Source organism: Balaenoptera borealis (assembly GCF_965194805.1).
Source record: "Balaenoptera borealis genome assembly, chromosome: 4".
Taxonomy (NCBI): domain Eukaryota; kingdom Metazoa; phylum Chordata; class Mammalia; order Artiodactyla; family Balaenopteridae; genus Balaenoptera; species Balaenoptera borealis.
In genome coordinates, this window is record NC_138861.1 from 39233751 (window position 1) to 39258886 (window position 25136).

At 36.7% G+C, this 25136-nt stretch overlaps 1 protein-coding gene across 5 annotated transcripts in view; it reads right to left on the reverse strand.

The window, feature by feature from the left end:
- Positions 1–1418: 1418 nt before the first annotated feature.
- Positions 1419–25136, reverse strand: part of LOC309627239 (uncharacterized protein) — a 59341-nt gene continuing 35623 nt past the window's right edge. For 4 of the 5 annotated variants that reach the window (XR_014243612.1, XR_014243613.1, XR_014243614.1 and 1 more), the window contains 4 exons: positions 22222–22296; positions 8684–8778; positions 7048–7108; positions 1419–4373 (listed from right to left, as the gene is read on the reverse strand). Coding sequence is in view for 2 of the 5 variants with exons in the window: in XM_082389043.1 (XP_082245169.1) it covers positions 4322–4373; positions 7048–7108; positions 8684–8778; positions 22222–22296 (283 nt within the window). In the remaining 3 variants the exon portion in view is untranslated. The remainder of the gene's footprint in view (positions 4374–7047; positions 7109–8683; positions 8779–22221; positions 22297–25136) is intronic. The other variant, XM_082389044.1, reaches the window with a different exon arrangement.

Consider the following 25136-nt stretch of genomic DNA (forward strand, 5'->3'; position numbering starts at 1 on the left):
GTACTGGCACAAAAACAGAAATATAGATCAATGGAACAGGATAGAAAGCCCAGAGATAAACCCACACACATATGGTCACCTTATCTTTGATAAGGAGGGAAGAATATACAGTGGAGAAAAGACAACCTCTTCAATAAGTGGTGCTGTGGAAACTGGACAGCTATATGTAAAAGAATGAAATTAGAACACTCCCTAACACTATACACAAAAAGAAACTCAAAATAGATTAAAGACCTAAATGTAAGGCCAGATACCATCAAACTCTTAGAGGAAAACATAGGCAGATCACTCTATGACATAAACCACAGCAAGATCCTTTTTGATCAACCTCCTATAGAAATGGAAATAAAACCAAAAATAAAAAAATGGGACGTAATGAAACTTAAAAGCTTTTGCACAACAAAGGAAACCATAAACAAGACGAAAAGACAACCCTAAGAATGGGAGAAAATATTTGCAAATGAAGCAACTGATAAAGGATTAATCTCCAAAACATACAAGCAGCTCATGCAGCTCAAGATCAAAGAAACAAACAACCCAATCCAAAAATGGGCAGAAGACCTAAACAGACACTTCTCCCAAGAAGATATACAGATTGCCAACAAACACATTAAAGAATGCTCAACATCATTAATCATTAGAGAAATGCAAATCAGAACTACAATGAGATACAATCTCTCACCAGTCAGAATGGCCATCATCAAAAAATCTACAAACAATAAATGCTGGAGAGGCTGTGGAGAAAAGGGTACCCTCTTGCACTGTTGGTGGGAATGTAAATTGATACAGCCACTATGGAGAACAGTATGGAGGTTCCTTAAAAAACTAAAAATAGAACTACCATACGACCCAGCAATCCCACTACTGGGCATATACCCTGAGAAAACCATAATTCAAAAAGAGTCATGTACCAAAATGTTCATTGCAACTCTATTTACAATAGCCAGGACATGGAAGCAACCTAAGTGTCCATCGACAGATGAATGGATAAAGAAGATGTGGCATATATATACAATGGAATATTACTCAGCCATAAAAAGGAACAAAACTGAGTTATTTGTAGAGAGGTGGATGGATCTAGAGACTGTCATACAGAGTGAAGTAAGTCAGAAAGAGAAAAACAAATACAGTATGCTAACACATACATATGGAATCTAAAAAGAAAGAAAAAAAAATCGTCAGAAGAACCTAGGGGCAAGACGGGAATAAAGTTGCAGACCTCTTAAGAGAATGGACTTGAGGATACGGGGAGGGGGAATGGTAAGCTGGGACAAAGTGAGAGAGTGGCATGGACATATATACACTACCAAACGTAAAATAGGTAGCTAGTGGGAAGCAGCCGCATAGCACAGGGAGATTAGCTCAGTGCTTTGTGGCTACCTAGAGAGGTGGGATAGAGAGGGTGGGAGGGTGGGAGATGCAAGAGGGAAGAGATATGGGGACATATGTATATGTATAAGTGACTCACTTTATTAGAAAGCAGAAACTGACACACCATTGTAAAGCAATTATACTTTAAGAAAGATGTTAAAAAAAAAAAATAGTGATGGTTTCTCGTGGTTAGGAGTATAAGCAAATCTTGGATGGCTCTAACTCTTACCCTAAAATGTATTTCTCTCTTTCAAGTGGTCATGGGGCAAAGTTATCTTGAACTTGTTTTCTTCCAACACCTTACAAGCCAGGTGCTGGTATTGGCTGGTGGTCACTTACAGCCCAGACCAAGGAGTTTGAGAAAGGAAGCTTTCGCGAGAGGCACAGGACCACAAGGAAAAAAGAAAAACAATCAAACCAGACATTCAGTACGTTTAAGAAATTATTTCTCATTATTTTAAAATCCTCTTTGATTTGAAAGTATGATAGATGGGCTGAGCTTTAGGGAAGTGAAATAGTCTTCAAATCATAGCTTTATGAAGCTTCAAATTTTGCAATGAAAATTTTAGACACTTTAATCAAACCGATTCAATTATCACTAAGCTAAAAGTAACAACTTTAATAATTTTCTGATTAAACGGATTATTTCCAGAGTTCTTTGTTTTGATAAAATATTTCCTTTGTGGCTTCCAATGACTTTTTCCTTTCTAGGCAGAAGTGTTTGGAAATAAAGATCTTTGTCACATCTTTATATAGTTCCCATTACTTTACACATGGTAGGAACTTGGGGTACGCATCTGCCCCGTCTTTGTAAGTCTCACATTGTTTGCGCATGGTAGGAACTCCATAACTAACTGAGAAAGTGGCAATGATTGCCTCATAGACAGCAAAATTCTATTGTAGTTTTCTCTCTTCCTCCCAAATGTTTGATATCTATGTACCTTTGAAATAATATTAATTGAGTTTTGTCAGTGGAAATACCAGGATACAGTTAAAAAACTTTAGAATCGCTGAAGTTTAGCTAATTAATGAATTGTAAGTAATTGCTTTGAAAATCAAGAATACTTCTTCTGTCACTGAATGTCTAGAATAGGGTAAAGCAGCTTCCATAAGATTTTTTTTAATTCCAGAAATGTAAGGAGACTAAAGTAGAGAGAAGCAGCAGTAATCATGGAGCACAACATTTATTACTTAACCAAGGGAAGTTGGATACTAACCCGAAAAAAACTGCATCAAAAGTGTGAAAAAAAAGTGTACATTGACATTGTTTTATGGTCCTTGGCTGGTTATCTCTGCTCTCCTGCACACAGCGCATTGCCAAGAATATGTTTTACCAAATTTTTTATTTCACTCTCAGGATAGTCCTGGAAGCAAGTTAATCATTATTTCTGGAAGAAACTAAAATTAATATTACTCTTGAGGACCAGAAGAGAGCAGATGAAACCCAGAAAGTGTAATGTACTTCTTATGGCTGGGAGTCCAATACTGAAGCAATCATGTTTTGGCATCTGAAATTAAACCGTATTGTTCCTATTTGTAATAGTATTTTCTCTCCTATACTGCCTCTGTGCCTTGAACAAATGAGGGCTCTTACAGCTGAACTGATTGCTATGGTTATAGGGAATCTGTGTTACATCTCCTGGAAGTAAGATAGTCTTCGTACCCTTCTTTAACGAAGAACAGTTCTCTCATGACTATACCCCTGACTCAGGCTCCTGTTGAAAACAAAGGAGGGCTGCTTTAAGGTCCAGGCTCTAGTCCACCCATTGCCCCACTCACAAGTGCACACCCCTGACACCCACTGCTATTTTCACTGGACGACCTGCTAGCTGGGTTTCTGGAGTTTGGGGGTTGGAAGCAGGTTTAGAGTTGCAGATACAAAGAAATCTGTGAGACCTGTAAAGTTATATTTATTATTATAACTTATTTGGTAAGCACTGGTATTGTCATTGGCACCAGACAACTGAGCCCTAAGACTTCCGATGTTGCGATAGCTAGCACTAACAGCGCTGGTACTGACAGAGGGCATGCCTTTCCTGGGCCGTGCCTCTCTCCCTGGGGCTGGATGGGGAGCTGGGTCTTCAGGCTCTGTTGGGTGAAGGGCTGGTCTACAGTCAGGCTTATTTAGTTGAGTTCATCTCCCTAGCATGGATTGAGAGCCTACTGTATGCCAAGTGCTCTCCTAGGTTCCGGAAATACAAAGATGAATTGGTCTCTTCCCTCTTGGGGAGTTGAGTCAGATGATCAGTATCTTTCCAAGGATGAAAGAGTAAGCTATAAAAGACTTCTTTAGATATTTTATTTAGGTTTTCCAAAGAACTTGACTGTGGCTGAGAGCAGATTTTTTTGTTGTTGTTGTTAAGAGAAAGTTTGAAGGTGTGAGAGGTGATGATTGGCTCTAGATGTTTCAGTGATCTTAGAGGCTAGAACTAGAATCCTATTGCTTACTCTATACATTTTTCTATATATTTTAAACTGTATCTCATGTGTCCTTCTGTCTTCTTTAAGTTCATTTTTTCACTATGTTCTCTTTTTATCCTCAGGACAATCTATTTATAGATGATTTTTTAACCCCCTTTTTCTCTCTCCCTCCTTTTAAGATAATTCCCTTGGTAATTGCAGCTGTGTTGAAACTGGAACTGAAATAGGGAAGTTCATGTTATAATTCATTACTAATGAGTTCATACTTTGCAGGAGAAAGATATTCATGGCATGAACTAAGCTGACTGGTTCACTCTCTGGAAGGAAGAGGTTTTATTTCTTGGTTGCAAATCCAGCTTTTGGACAAGGGTTGCTGTTTTGTACAAAGCACATTTTAAACCTGATTTTGTTGTTGTGCAGGAAGCGATCCAAGGAAAGCTCAGGGTTTTAGATAAGCTGGTCAGTACCAGATCTTCATGGAGATGTATTCATTCTCTTTCTGTTGTTTTAGAGTGGTTTGGTCAGGCGTTCAGCAAAGTGTCAATCTCCAGGCTTGAATATGGGCAGAAAATCTTGCTGTCCTGACAGTAAAAGAAGAGAAGCCATTGAGAACTGGACACATATTTCAACAATGAATTTCAGAAGTCAGAGATTTTTAAAGAGCTATCTAGGAGAATTTTAATAGAGATACAAGAATTTTCAGCATGTTTAACAGTCATGCCAGTTGCTTTCCTTTGCAAAGTGGGGTAGTTTTTATTTTGTCCCAAATAACACATTGTTCAGTATTTAGGCTGCTCAGGTAGGCTTGCCTCTTTGATTTCAGTAGGGTCCTTCTGCCTTTTCAGTTCATCCTGATATTATTTAGGTTACTTTTCTTTCTGGAAGGATGTGAAAAGGGAAAGTGCAGTGTAAAATTGGTCTGCTCTTTTATTTTTTGTCATTTTAGGCTGCAGTGACTGTGCTCCTGTGTTTGGTTGTGACAGTAATACACCTACTAACTTAGAATTGGATGGGAGCCAGAGTATGAAGGAGGTGCACCCATTCATGGAATGGAGAAAATCTCAATTGCGAGAGATTTGGCTGAATTATTAGAAGTACATTTTTTTGCAAAACCATTTTGGACTGCAATTTTTACAGCCCTAACATTTTACTATGTCAGTCTCCTTGTTTACTGAGGATAATTACTATGAAAGGTGTTAATCAGCTCAGAAAGGGGAATATTGGGAAGCCTAGTAGGCCTCTTAGGGTTTTACACAGCAGGTAGTTGTGCCTTAGAGACCCCACCTTCACACAACACACACACACACACACACACACACACACACACACACACACACACACACACACACACACACACTACTATCAAGCCTCTTTGAAGGAACCCCATATGAAATTTATTCCTGGCCACATGAACAGGAAGTTACTCGTGGGGATTCACCTCCAAGGAAGCTTTGTAGAGGTTTTCAGCCTCCTTGGAAAATGTTCAGCCTCCTTGGAAAACATTCTCAGGGAGGTTTATGGAAATGATTGAAGATTAGGCATGATGACTTGGTGGGTATTGAAGCAACTATGAGGAGACATTTAATGTAAAATGAATAATAATGTAGCATTTAACTGGTACCAAACATCAACACAAGAGTAATCCATATTAAGAGCTTTGAGTTACTTATTACAGCTTCTCAAAATGGGTTCTTGAGCTGTGTCCTACTTGTATTTTAAAATTAAAACAGAAATAGTGAGTCTCTTCTTCCTTATTTCATTGCTCAGGCTGAGAGGACTTAGATGCCTTCCCCAGATATGGAATTCTTTCCAACATTCTGACAAACAAATTGAGGGAGATTTTGGGTTCGTTGTACTGGCTGGTCAACCAGCTGTATCCTCAACAGGTTCTGTTAAATATTTTGTTTTTCTCCAGAGATTTTATTTCTGACTCTCGATTTGTAATGTGGATATTGGCTAGGTATCCCAAGATTCAGAGTAGGTAGCTGAAATACTCCCAAACAGGAAAAAATGAAAAGAAGTCTGAGCAGTTTTTTTTGTTGGTTGGAAAGGGGATTGTTTTATGTTTTCCACCAAACATTTCTCTGCCCTTGTTCCCCCCCTTTCCGCATCCTCAGAGTAACTATGAAGAGTGACTTTCTCTTCATACATTGAAATTTCTGTCTTAAAACTTGATAAAATGTCCATGCAAACTAGGCTTTTTTCTTCCTCATTCTATGTATTTACTATTTCTTTATTCTTTGCTTTTTGGGGTCCCTTACCTCTGTAATCATTTATAAAACCAAATTCCCAATTAATTATTAATGGTGTCATTTTGACAAAAGGACAGAGCCTTACATTTCAGGTAGCTATTCGCAAGTTATTCTTGAGAGCTAAGTCTTCAAGGGATTACATTCATAGAAGAAACATTGTGCTATTAAATGATACTTAGACTCCAGTCAGTAGGTATAAATTCTAGAATTGGAACTTCCATTCATTAGATGTCTGACAAGGTGGTAAACTTTTCCAGGCCCCCATTTTCTCATTCTGACAAATAAGAATGTTGTACTAGATGTTTTAGCCATTTTTAAAAACCCTAATATTCTATGGTTTGGGAATTTATAATCCACAGATGTTGATTATAGTAATTAAAATTCTCCATCCCTGACCAAAGTGTTAACTTTAAATTAACTAAGATGTTAGAAGTTAAACCTCTATGAAAGTATTTTTAATTTAGCTAAACTAGAGCCTTCAAGAATTCCACGTTTAATCATTCAAATTGTAAAAAGCCATTCACTCCCAACTAACAGGAAGACATTTCTAGAAGGGCCGTGGTGGGTAGCATTGAGAATGTGTGGACATCTGGAATGAAACCTTTCCACCTTTTCACTGCTTTTCTTCCCTCCCCGGGAATTCCAAAGCCAGCATGCTCTTGAACTTCTTATTTCTGGATTGTAGGTATATAGGGAATGGAGTTTAGAGTATGTACTCTTAAATCCCCCATCATCACAAGACCCTTGAAGTAGTGTTCATAACAACAAAAAAAAACCCTCTATATTAAAAAATAGTATTTTAATAGAGTACTATAGACTTTTTAAAAAAAGAGAGATTGTAAATAAGGGAATAGTACTAAAATAACTATCAAGGGATGAATGTAAGAGAAATTTTCTATATTTTCTAGAATAAAATCCCTTGAGTGATTACAGTATTGAGGAAAAAGCCTGATTTAGTTAAAAGTTCACAGCCCTATTCAAAAAGTGTTGATTTAGAACCTACCATGTTCCAGGCACTCCAGCAGTTGCTTTATTTTTCATCCAGTTTAATCCCCACAGTGATACTATAAAAAAATATTATTATTTTCTTTTCAGATGATGAAAATGAACATCAGTAAGCTAGAGCTTCCTTGCCCAAGGGTTTAAATTGAGTCTCCTGGCTCCAAGTTTCAAGGAAAAAACATCATCTGAATCCTTTTTTTCCCCTAGAAATTAAATTATTCAAGTTCTCACAGTCACTAATAGTATACTAAACAAGTGTTGTCTACGGCAGCGGTCCCCAACATTTTTAGGACTGGTTTGGTGGAAGACAATTTTTTCTGCAGATGGTGGGGTGGGGGGAAGGTGGGGGGATGTTTCGGGCCATAATGCGAACCATGGGAGCAGCAGATGAAGCTTCACTTCCTCACCCACCGCTCACCTCCTGCTGTGCAGCCCAGTTCCTAACAGGCTGCAGACGGGACCAGTAGCAGTCCCGGGGGTCGGGGACCCCTGGTCTGTGGGAAGCTTTACACTAAAAAGACAAATGATTTGGAAGTAATGTATCAAAACAGCCAGCTCATGCATTGCAATTACATAATTTGTATATAAATGGATTCACTTAGGTAAGCATTCTACGTATAGTTTTGCCCATGCCATAGTAATTTGCTTAGCTAGCCCTTTTTTCAAGAGATAGTGCAAAGGTGAACATCAACCCGTGTCTCAGCAGTTATCTGATTAATGAAATCCATATCAATCTGGATTTATCTTCATGCCATTATGGGAATATACTATAATTATTATAGTTATACTGGAAGAGATCAATTTGTCTTGGATGTTGAAGGTTGTGTAATATTAAATCTATGTCTTGGAAAGTGGTAAACATTATAGAAAACACATTTGCCTACTTTTCACAGTTCAAAATAAGGAAGCACTTTTGATGTGAAAAGTGGTTTACATCAAAAAGTTAATAAAGGTTTACAATTTTTTAATACCTTTTAACACTCAGAGAAAAGAACTAAGTGATCAATGTTAAAGTTCCTATTTTAACATGCAAAAACATCCAAAAGAATGGGCCTCAGATTGGTTGAAAAGCAAGCCACACTTTTTGCTTCTCCTTAAGCCTGTTTGATTGATTAATGAAATCTTTTCAAAGAGAGGGATGTCTTGCTGTATGGTTTCTCTGGGCCCTGCCTGGAGGAAGTAAAGCTTGGAGGGAGTGGTTTCTTAGGAAGATGGATGAGGCTTTCACCAGGACTGTGTCTACTATTCAGCATCTTTTTGACTGCTGGAACCCACATGCTGGGAAAGCCCAGATTCTCTGATGGGAACATGCAATGTCATATGTTCAGTGTCTAGTCAGAGGGGAATGGTCCTTTTCCTTTTATCCTCATGCAGGGAGGCATGGACCAAATCAGTGGTGGGAAAGACCAAGTTGCAATTTAAAAAGCAAAACAGGTACCTAATTAAGCATGAATTAATGGAATCAAATTCATTCATCTGCACATTATAATTGGAGCTTATTTCCCTGCCCTTGAGAACACTGATTTCAAACAAATTCTAGCCACTGAACAACACCAGGTCTGCTCTTATCCTTGACTGACTACAACCTGGATTGAAATGAAGCATATCCATCAAAATTCCCCAGCTAAGGGGCTTACCTTTCCATGTTCTCAAATATCTGTCTGATGCTTCATGGAGTGTCTTCTTCATAAAAGTTTGATCCTCCACACACACATTTCTCTGTCCCCAAAGACTGTGGAAAACAAAAATGGACTAAGACATCTCTTACTTTCATTGAAACCTGGACAGGAAAAATTAGAAGGAACACCATACTTTCAGGTTCTTTTCAAGGGAATAAATGAAAGAAACAAAACAAAACACATACCTCTAGGCAAAGTCGTCCTCCTGTTTAAACCTCTGATTATGCCCTTGCTGATCTATCCTATTCCCCAGGAAACACCTGCCTCTCCATTTGGCCCTCTGTTGGCTAATGACAGTGTGTCAAGGGGAAATAGCATTTCCTCTGTGTTAGAGGTTTCTTTGTTAGAGCTGTATCATATTCAGGCATTTTTCTTTCCTTTCTTTGATGGAGGAAAGATGCAGGATGGTGAGAAAGCCCTGACTGACATCACCAGATTACCTTTGAATTATAAAGCCATTCCAGTTGGATCACTAAGGCTTGAATATGCCTTAGGCTCAGAGACATAATTGGAGTTTTCTTTTGCAGTTCCATTTTCCTCTGAAGGGTTACAGAATTAGAGCTAATAGATGGAGAAGGGGTATTCCAGAACATTATATTTAATTTGGTGGGATTGTCCATTTTGTAATATTCATGTTTCTCAGTCCCTTCAGTGAAATGCACTTCTTCTTTTGATGCTTCAATAGCTTTTTTTTTTTTTTTTTAAAAAGACACATAATTCTATTATCAAATATACTTTCTTTCCTTGCGATGTCTTTTCCATTTTGGAGTTGTAGGGAATTGTGCTCGTTTTTGTTTTAAACTACATTATCATTGGCTTTTTGGTACTAATACTTACACCTACCTTTTGCAATACAGTAAAATTTTGAATGTGGTTCCCCCTAAATTCTCGAGGACTGTGAGAGTAAAGATTTATAACCAATAGTCTCCCTTTCATGCCTTTGTTTCCCCGACTTTCAGTTAACATTTGAAGCTTCCCTGCTTATATTTGGTAATCAGATGGCTTGGCCTTTCCACTGTTCTCCTTCTAGTATAGATTCTGTGGTTATCGTGATTCCACACCCAGGAATCAGGAATTTTTGTGATGTGAAGCAGTAACTTGAAGAAATTCCAAGGGGATGAAAACCCTCAGGGAGAATTAGTGTATCTAGGTTAACACAATGTAACAAATACTTTTTTTAAATGAGGCAAAAATGAGTTATTTTCCTCTAAAACAAATTGAGGCAAAATGGCAAAAGGGTCAAAATACAGAATTCATGACTTGGCCTGGAAAACAAAAAGAAGGCCTAAAGACTGAATCTTGGACCTAAACTGCTTGGACCAAGATTCAAGCAGTCAGAAGAGTTAAACTGCTTGAATCCTGGTTCATTGATTAATTGATTAAACAATTATGTATGGAATGCCAGGCACTATCCTATCAGGTACTGGTGAAAGCAATAAAAATGACAGATATGATCCCTGTCCTCATGGAACTTATAGTCTAATGGGGGAACATAGTATTATTCAAGTAAATACAAAAACCAGTTACTTACATATGCATGTGAACAATGTTACAAAGGAAAATAGTGAACTAAGAATGGCTTTCGCATTTTTAAATGATTGAAAAACTCAAAAGAAGAAGAAGAATGTTCTGTGAAATGTAAAAACATACAAAATTTCAAATTTCAGTGCCCATAATTATAGTTTTATTGGAACACAGTCATGCTTACTTGCTTGTGTATTGTCTAGGGCTAATTTTGCACTACAATGGCAGAGTTGACTAGTTGTGATAGAGACCATATGGTACACAGAGCCTAAGATATTTACTACCTGGCCTTTTACAGAAAAAGTTTATAGACCCTTGCTCCAAGGGAATGAGTTTAAAAGTTGATTTGGTTCCCTTGGTAAAGAAAAACACTGGTTGCAGTACTTATAAAAATAGAGTACCTAGAGGTTGTAGGCCTTATTTCTGTAGAAATTGCAATTACTATTGGAACTGAATGAGTGGAAATACAAGAAAATTAAGGGAGCTTTACAGGGAAACCTGGTTTGTTCAGAAGAGAAGCCAAGGCTGTATGTTTGTACTACTTTAATGAATTTTCTGTTTTTCCCTTAAACTATACATTTCTAGCTCATAATATATTTGTATCTGTTTGATTGAGAAAAAGTTTTGACTTTTTCTCACTTATCTGGTTCAACTTATAGGAAATGAAATTGGTTGGCAGCTGGTGGATATTACCAGTTTCACTGAATCATTCTTTTATTTAAATATGAAACTGTTTATGCTGTGTGTTGATTTTAATTTAATGAAGGGAAACTATGAGAAGTTGGAGAAAACGATGCATAAGTGGAGAATAAAATGATGAAGACATCGATTTTGGTCATGGGATTAAGTAATTTCGAGCAAGTTATTTAACCTCTTTTAGCTTTGGTTCCATTACTCTAAAGCCAGTATATCAGTACCTCTTTCATATCGTTATGAGGATTAGATTAGACAATACATCTAAAATGTCTGGCACAGTGCCTAGTACACAGACATGCACCAAGCAAAGTTTAAACACATGACTAAAATCTCATCTAGGTTGATTTATAAATTTGAGTTAAATTTGAATTAAATTTGAATTAAAACACTAGATAAAGCATTGATTTATTAAACATGAATAGTAGTGATAAAAGTTTGTGTCCCATACAGGAATCTAAAATATTAGCCATGGAGGTGATTAGTTGTTTAGGTTTAATAACATATGTAAGTTTAATAATGTATATGTTTAACAACCTTCTTCCTGGCTTGGGACAGAGTAGGCTATAAATGTGAATAACATAAAATTCTTGTTATCAAAGTAACTGATAACCTGGTTGAGGGGAAAAGGTGTGTTCAGGAAAAATAAAGAAACGAACAAAGAAAGGATCATTAAAAAGTATAAAACATGGTTTGAATACGGAATTGAGAAGCTTCAAAATTTCATATTAGACCATTGGTTATACAAACTGGGCAATTTCAAAAGCATGTGTCGGATTATGATTGATTTGAAAAAATTCTTCAGGTTCTGGACCCTGGAAATCACTTTGATAGAGCTGTTTTAAACATTTTCACAGTGGCACAAGTTGTTTTTGGATCATTCTAGCTCTCTTGAATGGAACCATTTGATCTGTTTCTCCTCTCACATTCTACCTCTTCCTCCTCATCATAATAATAGCTGTCATTTATTAGACTTTTTAAAAGTAGCAGTTAATATTTGCATATTATGTATTCTTTGTGGGACACTGTCTCAAGTGTATTACTTAATAATCCATATGCATTATTCAACAATCTTCATAACAACTTTATGAGGTAGAGACTATCTTTATTCTCATTTTACAGATAGGGAGCCTGAAGCAAAGAGAATTCAAGTATCTTGCCCAAGGTTACAGCTTATAAATGGCAGGGCTGGGATGTGAACCCAGGTTGTCTGGCTCTAGACTTTGTGTGCTCTTAATTGCTATGCTACACTGCCTATGACAAAGCCCTATAATTGGTGTTATAATTATCTTCTTCTAAGCAAGACTTTCAATCTGAACAAAAGAAATCTATATACTATGAATATGTAATATATTTTAGATAGATGATTTTACTTTTAGGAAGTCTGTTTTTAAACAGATTTCAAAAGTAGATTTTTTTTTTTGGATAGGAATACATCTAATGCTTGGTAACAAAGACTTTCATTTATAAATACAGGATTAGAAAAGGTACATATTTCTTAGTTTACTCCCAAAGAGAAATACTGAGAACAACAAAAATAAAAGTCATCTCAATGTGTTAAACCACGCTCAACTTAATCTAGAGCAATTTTAGAGCAAATGAACTGTTAGGTTTGTTATGATTATACTCTGTTATCTGGTATTAGAATAACACATACAAATAAAGGAAATTAACATTTACATCACCATATCAAGTCTAACAAATTTATTTATTGCTATGAGTGTTTTCCATGAAGAACATGGTGTTGGATCAAAAAGATAATTGGGCCAGTGTTCTTGAATGTTGTATAGATGATATTGAAAAGAAACCTTCGTGTAGACTTGAAGCTAATGACCTAGTAAGGTGTGTGCTTTGAGTTTTTTCCAGAGACATTAAGGGTTTTTTAAGCTGTCTCCATTCTCACTTGGAGGCTCCTGGTGTCACAGACTACCAATTTGTATGACGGCTGCCTGCCACAAAGTTATCTGTGGCAAACTGGGTGAAACCAACTGGTCTGCCATATATAATCATCTTCTAGCTTTGAGTTTCTTGTCATCATTTTTCTGATGGATCTATGCAATCTACTCTATCATCCGATTTGGTTTACCCCCCTTGGCTATTTGTGTGATTCTGGATAAATTTTTCGGTCTCAGCCCTTCCTATGCATAAAGTTAAGAAAGCAACATACTGCCTTCACTTATTTCGTGTCTTTGAATAGTAATTTGAATTAACACTCTTTTTTGGTGAATTGTCAGGTAAAAGTGTTACAAAAAGATTTTTTTTCTTTTTAAGAAGCCACTGTTCACCTTGTTCAAGTTTGAGCCAACTCAAGTTCTCTCTGGGTAAAAGCCAACTCAAAATATATCTCAAGTTCCTGACATGAAAGAAGCATAAAAAGGCAGGAAATTTAAGACCACTTAGTGATTTTTAATATCACAGGGAAAAGTTTCATTGATTTTTGGTATCTTTTTCCCTTTAGAAAAATAGATTTTATATGTTAATAAAGCCCAGGCCAATCTTCCTTTGAAAATGAAAAAGGAACTGGGGATGCAGTGTTCATTTAATGATGGGTATATGAAAATGACAGCATCCTAGGGAGTGAGAGCAATGATGTAAGTATTTTTAAATGAGGATATTAAAGGCTTTTTCCTGAAATGCTAAAGGCAACACGTACAGAGAATAGTTAAAATGCCTGCAAGTGGGTAAAAAGCTGAACTGGTTTGTTGGAATAAGTATTTTTTTTCCTGATAGGGCTCAAAGAAATGATTGATTAAATATATGTCATATCTTGGTTTTTGGGAAAAGCTAAACACATTTTTATTTATCAGATGGTTATTTTTCAAAGGCTTTTTATGTGCTTACTCTTCTCTGAAAAATTTTACTTTATCTTCTTTTTTTTCTTCCTAGTTTCACAACTCTGCCATTGGTCTTATTCTCTCAGTTTTCAGCCATCTCAGCTGTTCCTGGTGGACAGAATACTGTGTGTCCCCCCCTTACAACACAACATGCAAGTGTCCAGATTGGAACTTCAGTTATTCCTAGTTCTTTTCCTAGAGCTTTACAGAGATTGCTGAATGGCCATTTGGGTAGAGTCTCTGAGATCTGTGCTTGTCTGAGCTTATGGGCAATCTCTTATAATGTTAAAGAGGTTAAAACAAGTCAAGAAAAAAATGTAATTAAATGTCATCTCTCTATTAAGGAGTAAATGCCTTCCGTATTCTCAACTTCTATCTGAAAATTTTTCTTTTTGAATTTGACCTTAATTTCACAGTACCTAAAAATTCCCTTAAGACCAACTGGTAGTTGTAAAGTTTAATTAAAAAAAAAAGAAAAAAAAAGACATAATCACTCTTTAAAAAAAAAATCAGGGGATATTAAAAACAAAGTATTTGGTGTACTCTCTGTGCAAAATTGTAGTCTCACTTTGTCCTGTAATATGTGCCACATCTATCCTTGAGTTGGTATATTCAGTTTTAGGTGGTGTCTAAAACTGATATATGAGGTACTAACATTGATGAATGAGCTTAAAATTACACTCCAGCCTTGGATGTGGGACTCATATAAACCCACTTATGTGGAAGGAAACAGGAAATGGAGAAGAAACTCCACCAGCAGGGGCAGTGCCCTGCATACTCTTGTGCACATTCACAGTTTGTGACTGGAGGAGTGGCCAGATCCAGAGAGGGCTGTCACCTGTTCTCCCATCCCCTCCCTTACATCAGATTATTTTAAAGGCTTAAACTTGCATTATATATCAAAGCTGCATTAATTGTTAATTCTAGCTGAATAGTTTTCTGCTTGACCCAGGGGTAAGCACATTAGAAGGGAAACGTGGCAGGGTATAAAAAGAAGAGCATCACCATTCTTTTCATTTACATGGGTGTAATAATTATACATTTTGAGGGGCGAATTGGGCAGAATATTAATATATTCCTCTGTGAGTTCTTTTCAGTTTTCTAATCTCTATACTAGGTATACTCTTTCACCTTTGCAATATTCAGTGTGTCATCGCCTTTCATCCTTAGCTTTCCTTTGGGATGTAATCATTAGCAGTTGAGGAAACTTTCACACTGTTTTCAAGGTGAAGGGAGTCATTTAAGTAAGCTTAAGCCAAGTAAGTACTCATTTTCACTAAATATTAAAATAAAAGTCATCTCAGTACAAAGGCCTGTGTTTAAAATATTATCAATGAATGTTCATCTGTTAGCTAGAGAGATTCTTCCTGGCATGAATCCAGGCTTGTCTTCATGAGTGAAAAGAGAACATTTTGTATTCTACCTGCCAGGTGAGAATCTGAGTCATACTTTCCAAACTGCTGTTTTTGGAGGTGGGGAGCCAATGAGAAATTTAAAGTGTAGCAGTTTTCCTTCTTCATAAAATGCATAAAATATTGACAGAGTGTGTAATATGGATGGTTTTTAATTTCCAGATCTGGTCATAAAGTTCTAATGAACGATCTAGGAGAACATGAGTTAATTTAGAACATAATTCTTGAAGGAGTGTGTTATGCCCCAGGGCTTTGGTTTTGGAGAGACCTTGGATAATATTTAGCATTTTTCCATTGGGACTCTTAAGTAGCACAATCGGGGTAGCTTTAAGTTAGGATGTTTCATTTCCTTAAAACAGGTTTTCTCTTACTAGCATTCCCAAGCTTTTTGAATGGTTATAGAATATGATTGGATTAATAAAAGGTTTTCTAGGAGACAGCTCAATTCATTAATAGGATTTTTATTATCAAAATTAGCATTTATAATATTATATTTTGAAACAATTGATAAATGAGTTAAATAGAGTATGCATTTTTAGACTAACATATTGATTACAGTTTTGAAATTGAAAACTCCACATTTTTTGGAGTAATGATGGGTTTGGTGATTCTGTTGCTTAAATGATTTCCTACTCTTATCCATGCTATAATCAAATTTAACAGTTAAAAATATTCATATTGTTATTCACCATTATTATCGGGGTCTTAGATTCAGTGAACTGTTTAAATATTCACCTTATCCTTCTTGTTTTCCAATGAGGGGGTTTTCCAGTACCACCAAGCAATTAACTGTATTCTGACACCATCTACCCAGAGATAGTGTCAGATCCCACAGGTTAAGGGCTCAGTCCTATAGCACTGACCCCTCCCCCACTCCCCTGCCCCAACTTCAGACACTGTCATAAGTCCAGGTTGTCACCTATGCTTCTGACTGACCAGCTAGATTGGAGGTTCCAAGGACTCTGCCACCTCGAGGTTGATTAATTTGTTAGCGTGGCTCACAGAACTTAGAGACCACATTTTACTACTAGATTACTGGTTTATTATAAAAGGGTAAAACTCAGGAACAGCCAGATGGAAAAGATGAGTAAGGCAAGGTACAGGGAAAGGACGCAGAGCTTCCCTGCCCTCTCCCGGTGCCTTACCCTCTCAGCCCCTCCACATGTTCACCAACCTGGAAGCTCTCTGACTCCTGTCCTTTTGGATTTTTATGGAGGCCTCATTACATAAGCATAGTTGATTAAATCATTGGCCATTGGTGGTGACTGAACTCAATCTGTACTCCCTCTCTCCTACCCAGAGGTGGGGATGGGGGCATGGGGGAGGATTCTAAGCCCCTAATGGCAGGGTTGGCTCCATTGACAACCAGCCTCTATCCTTGGGTGCTTTTCAAAAGTCACCTCATTAACATAACAGAAGACACTTTTGTCCTCATCACAGGAACCAGGATGAAGACCCAATACATATTTCTTAATTTAAATCACAGTGTCCCTGGTACTCTGGCCCACAATTGTTTTCTCCTTTTTAGAAATCTTACTTCAACTCAAACATCACAGTCCAGTAATGATACAAGAATTGTTTTCCATTGCCTACATCAACGATAGACAATTTGCTTCAGCTCTGTTCTGTGTTTCTTGCCTTGCTTAAATAAGCTTCTCATTGCCAGTAGCTTTAGACCAAGTATTAGCCTGTCCTTCAAAGACTTCTCTTACATGACCTCATGCTACCCTTTGGAACTTCACTCTCCTGACTCTTCACAGGAAACGTGTACTTTTCACAAAGCAATCTAGTCACTGCCCCTACAATACCCGACATACATCTGTACATGAGTACTTCTTTTTTACATTTTCTCTAGCTTTCATTGTCTTTCCTTTCCCTTTCTATATACTCATTACCTTATTAAATCCAATTTAAGAATCACTTTTTGATTGAAGTATCTCCACAGGAATTCTGCTCATAGCTCTCTCTCTCTCCTGACTTTGGATTTCAGTAGCATTCACTGTTTATTAGATAACATTCACCAGGCAAATACATGAAAACTTTAAATGTATCTTTTTCTTTTCTTGGAGTATATTAAGCTTAAGGGCAAAAACTGTCTTATCTGTCTTATTCATATACTGCACATAATACCTGCTCTATAGAAGGCACACACTGTTTGCTGAAAAAGAGTGGAAGGAAAGAAGGAAAGAAAATAGAGAGGAAATGAGGGAGGGATGGATGGAGGGAGGGAGGGAGAGAGAGAGAGAAAGATTTGTCTCCTGTCCCAATAAGAATGTAAGGTTTTGAAAGATAAGGGCTATGTCTTTGGGTGAAAAGAAACCATGAATATGCATTGCAGAATTTGAGATGCTTAAATACTCATTCATTCAATAAGTATCTATTAAGTTACTCCTTTTCTGTATCCATGAGGGATTTTTGCTCTCTGCGATCACAGGAAGAATTGCACAGCTCTTAGCCTCATCATCGCAACATTCGGGAGAATAACAGTTTCTTCTCACCAAGTTTTTGGGAATATCTGTTAGCTACATCTTCCATTTCTATATCTGCATAAAAAGAATATTTTTCTTTCATCTACTAAACAGATACTGATTATGGATGGGTCATTGTTACATTAAGAACACAGATAAGTAAAGCCTCAAAATAACCTTAATCTTTCTGTGATGATAAATACCTACTATTTCAGTGCCAGAAAACAGCAATCTAAATCTATTCTGAAGTATACTTATAAAGGATGTATACTCTTATATTAGTGGGCTAGTTGTCTGTGCACCTTCATTCTATATATTTTTTCTTCCTCCACGCCAATGCACAAGAAAGCGGGGCATATATTCATTCACTTTCTTGTTTAACGTCCTCTATTACCAAGGTGGTGATGGATGTCCTAATCAACTCTGCCTGTAAAAAAAAGGGTCAGAGAAGGGGTAGCTTGCTCTGGAGTCTTTTCTGCCAACCCTGTATACCATATCATATCAGTTACGATACACTCAACAGAATGTAATAAAACCCTTAAGCATTATAGTGACCAGGTTGATTAGCTTAGCAGCTCAGTGGTCGTTCTTTCCATCTTTCTGCACTGCTGTCCTGGCCAGGTGGGCTAGCTCCTCTCCACATTGCTGAAGCTCCAAACATCATGTTCTATACATCAGTGTCAGAGAAAGATTAAGAACAATTTCTTCCTTTGGCATTAAAAAATATTAAAAATGAAGAGTCTTTTCCCAAAAGTCCTTTATTATTCTTCATGTTTTCTATTAATTTTTTTCCTTCTCCAAATAGAATCTAGGGCCCATGTGGCCAGAGATATTTCTGTTTTGTCTACTCCTCTTTCCCCTTGTGTCTGCCATGTAGTAGGTGCTCAGTAAATGTTTGTGAAATTAATGAATAAATATATGTATACATGTCTTATTGGCCAAAGTGGATTGCACGCACTTTCACCAAACCAGTCATAGACAAGGACGATGAGACCCTGTGACTGACTGTGACCCTTCAGAGTTTATCTGAGTTGAATGGGGAAGGGTAAACTCCAGAACCAATCGGGACCCTCGCAGCATGAAAAGGAGGCAAGTGGGTTGGTAATACACATGGTCTGCCCTAAATGTCAGAGCTGGGGATTTTGTGTGGGGGCAGAAGTCAGCATTTGCAGTAGGTTTTCAGTAAAGTAGGGTTAATAGAGAAAGAAGCAAATGTGAGCTAAAAAGTAACAAAAACTTTTTCCAACATAGGAAAGAAATGAAATAACATTGGATGCGGTAAGGTGGCTGAGTCATGCAGCTTGAGATTACCCAACTGTTTTTATATCTTTATGTACTCTAAGGCTTTATAATGCCCAATGTAGTGTTAGCTATTTAATTAAACTTTGTGGTAGAACTTTGTTTTGCTAGTCCCATTTTTCAGATATTATCAGGAATGCTCAATCATATCATTAGGAAGTAGTATCCAAAGTTATTGGAGAAATAAACTGTCTCAGATATTTTAGTTTTATTTCTCCACATTACATTTTATCTTTCTAGATTTAGGCCTGAACATCCAGTAGAAAACTTTAAATTCTGATTCTGCTACCTACTGGATTTGCTGCAACTTGCTAACAGAGACTCTTATTTTGAACATATTTGGACAGTTAACCAACAGTCTTAGGTCTGATGATTGAAATAATCAGCTCATGTCATTGACCTTGTATTTTTCTGTCATGTGTACCTCCATCATGAAAGCTTTTGCTAAATACTTTCCTGAAAAATGGTAATCAGAGACTTTAGCAAAGTCCAGATACATCAGTCCATCAAAAAAAAAAAAAAAAAAAAAAAAGAAGAAGAAAAAGAAGAAACAGATTTTCTCCCTTTGAAATCTGTAGTTCTGTCTAGAGATTTTTGTTTTGTTTTCAAATAAAAAATGCCTTTAATAATCAGTCCTGGAATCTTCCTCGTGTGTGATAAATACTCCTAGATATAAATTTTCAAAATTTACTTTCTCCTCTTTGAATTTCAAATCTATATTTGTCTATTACCTATTATCATGCATTTATTTCATTCTCCATGATTTATCAAAGGTTTCAAATTTGATTCAACAGTCTTCTTTGGTATTCTTTTAGAATTTTTGGAAAGATCTCAAACACATTTCAAAGGGCTAATTTTTCTTCCTTACTTTGGGCTTTAGGGCCTTTTCATCAATATTCTGCTTCCAAAAACTTAAAAATTATGTTCCCTGGCAACTAAGATAGAACTTGATAGAAACTGAACAGTTCCAGTCTCATTACCATGCATTAATAGGGTTCTATCACTTCCATCTGAAGATTTCTTCCTTGAATATTCAGAATAAAATAGATGATATCCTGTAGTGATTAGACACATGGGCTTCAGAGTGTGCCTACCTGGATTTGAGCCCTGGTTCTGCCACTTACTGGCACTGTGATCTCTTTGTGTCTGCATATGGGAGTAATAATAACATTCTTTTCATAGCACTGTTGTGAAGGTTACATGAAATACCACCCAAAAGGTACTTAGCATAGTGCTGGACACATTATAATTGCTCAAAAATTGTACCTAAACTATCATGTTGAAAAAGAGATATGGTATAGAAGCAAGGAGAAATAAAGTTTGGGAGGAGGTTTCCAACATGATAGAAATGCAGTGGTGCTAGGAGATTGAATATTCTGCCAAGAATCAAGGTGTTACTTGCATATGACATTGCATATTTGCTACTTTTGTATATGGCACTTGCTATTAGATTCTACTGCAGTAGTTTAACACTCATGACAAGGGATGAATATAGCCATTTAGAGGGTGTGTAACCCCTAAAGAGCCAGTAAACTTATCTGAGCTTTGACCTCTGTTTCCTGTAAGCACTTGGAAAATGTCAGGTTTTTTTTTTTTTTTTTTCTCCTCTGAATCTTACCTCAGATGCCCTTTGGTATGTCTAATATTTCAGGCACTACCCTTTGAGACATGCATTTTTCTCCTCCCAATCATCCCCTCCCTTTATAAACATGGACTTGGATCCTAGCCTGTATCTAAATGGGCTCTCTCCTTGTTGAGAGTGTATTAAGATCCATTGATCTTCAGAATCTTGAAGTCATCTGTAGCCCCCTGTGTTAAGGTCCATGCTCTGTGTTGTTTTGCTCCCCTGTAGGACTTGCCCAACTGTGAACTCTGCCTCTTAACCTTGGAGATAGACAGTGAAATCTTTGTCTAGTTCTAGATTGTGTGTTTGTCAGGCTTTTTAGGGTAAATGGTAAAAATAAACATGTCAGAATAATTTATGTACAAGGATGTTTATTGCAGCTTTATGTGTGTTGGTGAAAAATTGAAAACAGACTAAATGTTTATCAACCAGAGAATGGTTAAATAAGTTATGTCACATCCATAAGACAGAATACTAGGTAGACATTAAAATAAATGAGGCATATTTGTATATAGTTGTATAAAGATTTTCTATAATGTTGGGTCTATAAGAGCAAGTTGAAGAACATTATGTATAGTATGAGCAGTTCTTTTGTGTATGAACACACACACACACACACACACACACACACACACACACACACACACACATATATATATGTGCAAAATCAAAAAGGTCTACAAGTCTGGCAATTAAACTCTTAATAGTGGTTATCCTGGAGCAGTGGAGGCTGGGGGCATGTGAGGAATAAAACTTTCACTTTTATTTAATACACTTCTATGATGTTTGAATGATTTACAGTGAGCATGAAATCTTATGATAATTAAAATATATAAAACTTATCAAGTAGAAACTGAGTTTTAACTTTATCTGCTTTAATTATGTCACTTATTGATTTTTTAAAAAATTAAAAAATGAGAAATATTTCATATCTATCCCACCTCCCATCCATAATCCTGGAATCTGATGATAAAAATTAATGTAATGACTCTGGAATCATAGACTCAATTTGATGCCAATTTACACTTTAATAGCCAAGATTAAAATAGTAACTAAACAATTTAATAACTGATGTTATCAATTTGCATTAAATAAAACTTTTTTAAAGAAAAATAAGGGGAAAATCTTTTCTTGCACTATAGTTAAGGTTTTTTTTTAATTTTTGAGTTTTATTTTATTTAATTTTTTATACAGGAGGTTCTTATTAGTTATCCATTTTATACATATAAGGGTATATATGTCAATCCCAATCTCCCAATTCATCATACACTATAGTTAAGGTTTAAAGGGATATTTGTTCAAAGGGAAATAGCTCAGAAACCAAATGTATAACAAAGGACTCTGTGTACAAGATGTAAATTAAATATTGGGATAGGATATGGGGAAAACTAGTGCCTGGCATACCATTGTCAGGCTTACAAATGTTTTTTGCTATTTTAATAAAGGTGATCATGGATTGCCTAAAGACAAAGACACAGAATATATTAACTCTGTGTGTGTGTGTGTGTGTGTTAGGGGAAAGAAAGAAGGAGGAGAGGGAGGGAAGGAAAGAGAGAGAGGAAGAAGGAGGGAGGGAAGAAGGGGGAGAGAGAGAGAGAAAAGAGAACTAGAGAGAGAGATATTGAGAGAGAATTGTCCTTACCTCTCAAAGTTCACTTCTCCTTGCTTATGTCCTGTATTCTGGTGTAAGGTCAGAGAAGGTAAACTCTTAGAAAACCTAGAACATGGAAAATGATAAAAGTTATCAAAAAGTAAAAACCTGAGACTTCCAGCTTCTGGTCTACCATGTAAGAAGGTTGGAAGTTGCCACTCTGTCCTAACAACAAGTAAAAGGCTGAACAAACTGAAAAATTGACAACTCTCCTTAGATCCATAAGAATAGTGAGATCACAGGGCAAACTGCTGCCCCCGCAAACTGGAGAGACTGACAGGTGAATACAGGGAATCAGGGCTTACCAAAATAGAAACACATGAACTGAAAGCCCCTTGGGAACCAGTGATGGGATAGAGAAACCTAAACTGTAATTGATGTCTCAGTGTGGACAACTCTGAGAGTTAAATACCCAATGGGGCCCAGCCATGCGGAGAGGGCACCCACGCTCTTGTGTGTTCTACTTCCTGGAGCTCTACCAGGTTCTCAAAATACATACTGCAGAAAAATCCCCTGTGATTCTGGCAGAGGACAGGGAAAAGGAACCATTTTGAAATATGCCAGAGAATTCTGTTCTTCTTAATAAGGTCTACCAACAGGAGAAACTAGTTAATGAGAGCCTAACCTGCTGGGGTTTAATGAGCACCTAACTGATGTGGGGGAAAGAAAATACCACCTCCAGCCCCCTCTAGTCTTCCATGTGGGAGAAGGGAAATATGCAATGGTCCCCAAGTCTAGCCATCCTTTCCCACCTAAGGGGGATGGGATGGGGAGAACTGAAAAGTACTTGTGAACTTCACAGTCTAGAGGCACAAGCTCACTGAAATATTGGGACTTAATCATGTGAGTACAAAACACTTCCCTTCCCCCTAAACCTTACCGCCGCATTATATTTGTCCCTCAGTAACTGAGGGGGATTGATTTCAGGACCCTTCACAAATTCCAAAATTCTCAGATGCTCAAGTCCCTTATATAAAATGGTGTGTATTTGCATGTAACATATGCACACCTGCACATCCTCCCGTATGCTTTAAATCATCTCTAGAGTACTTATAACATTTAATACAATGTAAATGTGTAAATAGTTGCCAGTGCACAGCAAATCCAAGTTTTGCTTTTTACAGCGTTCTGGAATTAAAAAAAAAATTCAATCCAAGTTGATTGCATCGTGGATATGAAACCCATAGATACAGAGGGCTGACTCTATGGAAGACCTATTTATAGCTATTATTTTTACCCAACACATCATACCCAGATATCAAGAAAAAAGTACAAGATATACTAAAAGGCAAAAAAGACACAGTTGAAAGAGAAAGAGCAAACATCAGAACCAGACACAGATATGGCAGTGATGTTGGTATTATCAGACCATGAATTTAAAATATTTATGATAAATATGCTAAAGGTCCTAATGGATAAACTAAACAGCATTCAAGAACAGATGGTAAGTGTAAGCAGAAAGATGGAAATTCTAAGAAAAAACAAAACTGCTAGAGATCAAAACCAACATAACAAAAATGAAGAATGTCTTTGATGGGCTTATTAATAGAATGGACACAGCTGAGGAAAGACTCTCTGATCTGAGTGTCTCAATAGAAACATTTAAAAATGAAAACGTTAAATAAAAGAGAATAAACACTGGGAAAAAACCCTGGAATATCCAAAGACTGCAAGATATTTCCAAAAGGTGTGACATATTTGTAAGGGAATACCAGAAGGAGAAGAAAGAGAGGAAGAAACAGAAAAAATATTTGAAACAATAATGAATGAGAATTTCTCCAAAATTAGTGTCAGACATCAACCCACAGACTCAGGAAGCTCAGAGAACAACAAGTAGGATAAACACAAAGAAAACTGTAGCTAGGCATATCATTTGCAAACTATGGAAAAGACAAAGATAAAGAAAATATTCCTGAAAGAATACAGAGGAGAAAAATACACCTTACCTATAGAGGAAAAAAGCTAAGAATTACATATCTGACTTTTCTTAAAAATCTCATAAGCAAGAATAGAGTGGAATCAAATATCTGGTGTAGGAGAAAAAAACAAAACAAAACAAAAAACCAGCAACCTAGAATTCTATACCCCATGAAATTATCCTTTAAAAAAGGAGAAATACTTTGTCAAACAAAAATTGAAATACGTTTTTGCCTGTAGACCTAACCTGTAAGAAATGTTAAAAGAGGTTCTTTAAAGAGAAGAAAAATATTAGTCAGAAACTCAGATAAAAAAAGAAAGATCATTGGAGAAGGGCTAAGTGAGGGTAAAATAAAACTTTTACTTTTCTTATTCTTAATTTATCTAACAGATAACAGTTTGTTCAAAATAACCATAGCATTTAACTATGTATGCTTGTGTGTATATGTATGCTTATGTGTAAGTGAAATGAATGAATGACAATGATACAAGAGACAGGAGGAATTGTTTTGTTATTATAAGGCACTTGCATTGCCTGTGAAGTGATAGAGTGTTATTTGATAGTGGACCTGTATTAATTGTTAATGTATATTGCAAACTCCAGGGCAACCATTAAAAAAAGAAGCATAATTAATATGCTAAAAAGGAGAGAAAATGGAATCATATAAAGTGCTTAATCAAAACCACAAAGAAGAGGAGACCTTCAAGCTGGCAGAGGAGTGAGACGTGGAGATCACCTTCCTCGCCACAAATACATCAGAAATACATTTACATGTGGAACAACTCCTACAGAACACCTACTGAATGCTGGCAGAAGACCTCAGACTTCCCAAAAGGCAAGAAACTCCCCATGCACCTGGGTAGGGCAAAAGAAAAAAGAAAAAAAACAGAGACAAAAGAATAGGGATGGGACGTGCACCACTGGGAGGGAGCTGTGAAGGAGGAAAAGTTTCCACACACTAGGAAGCCCCTTCACTGGCAGAGACAGG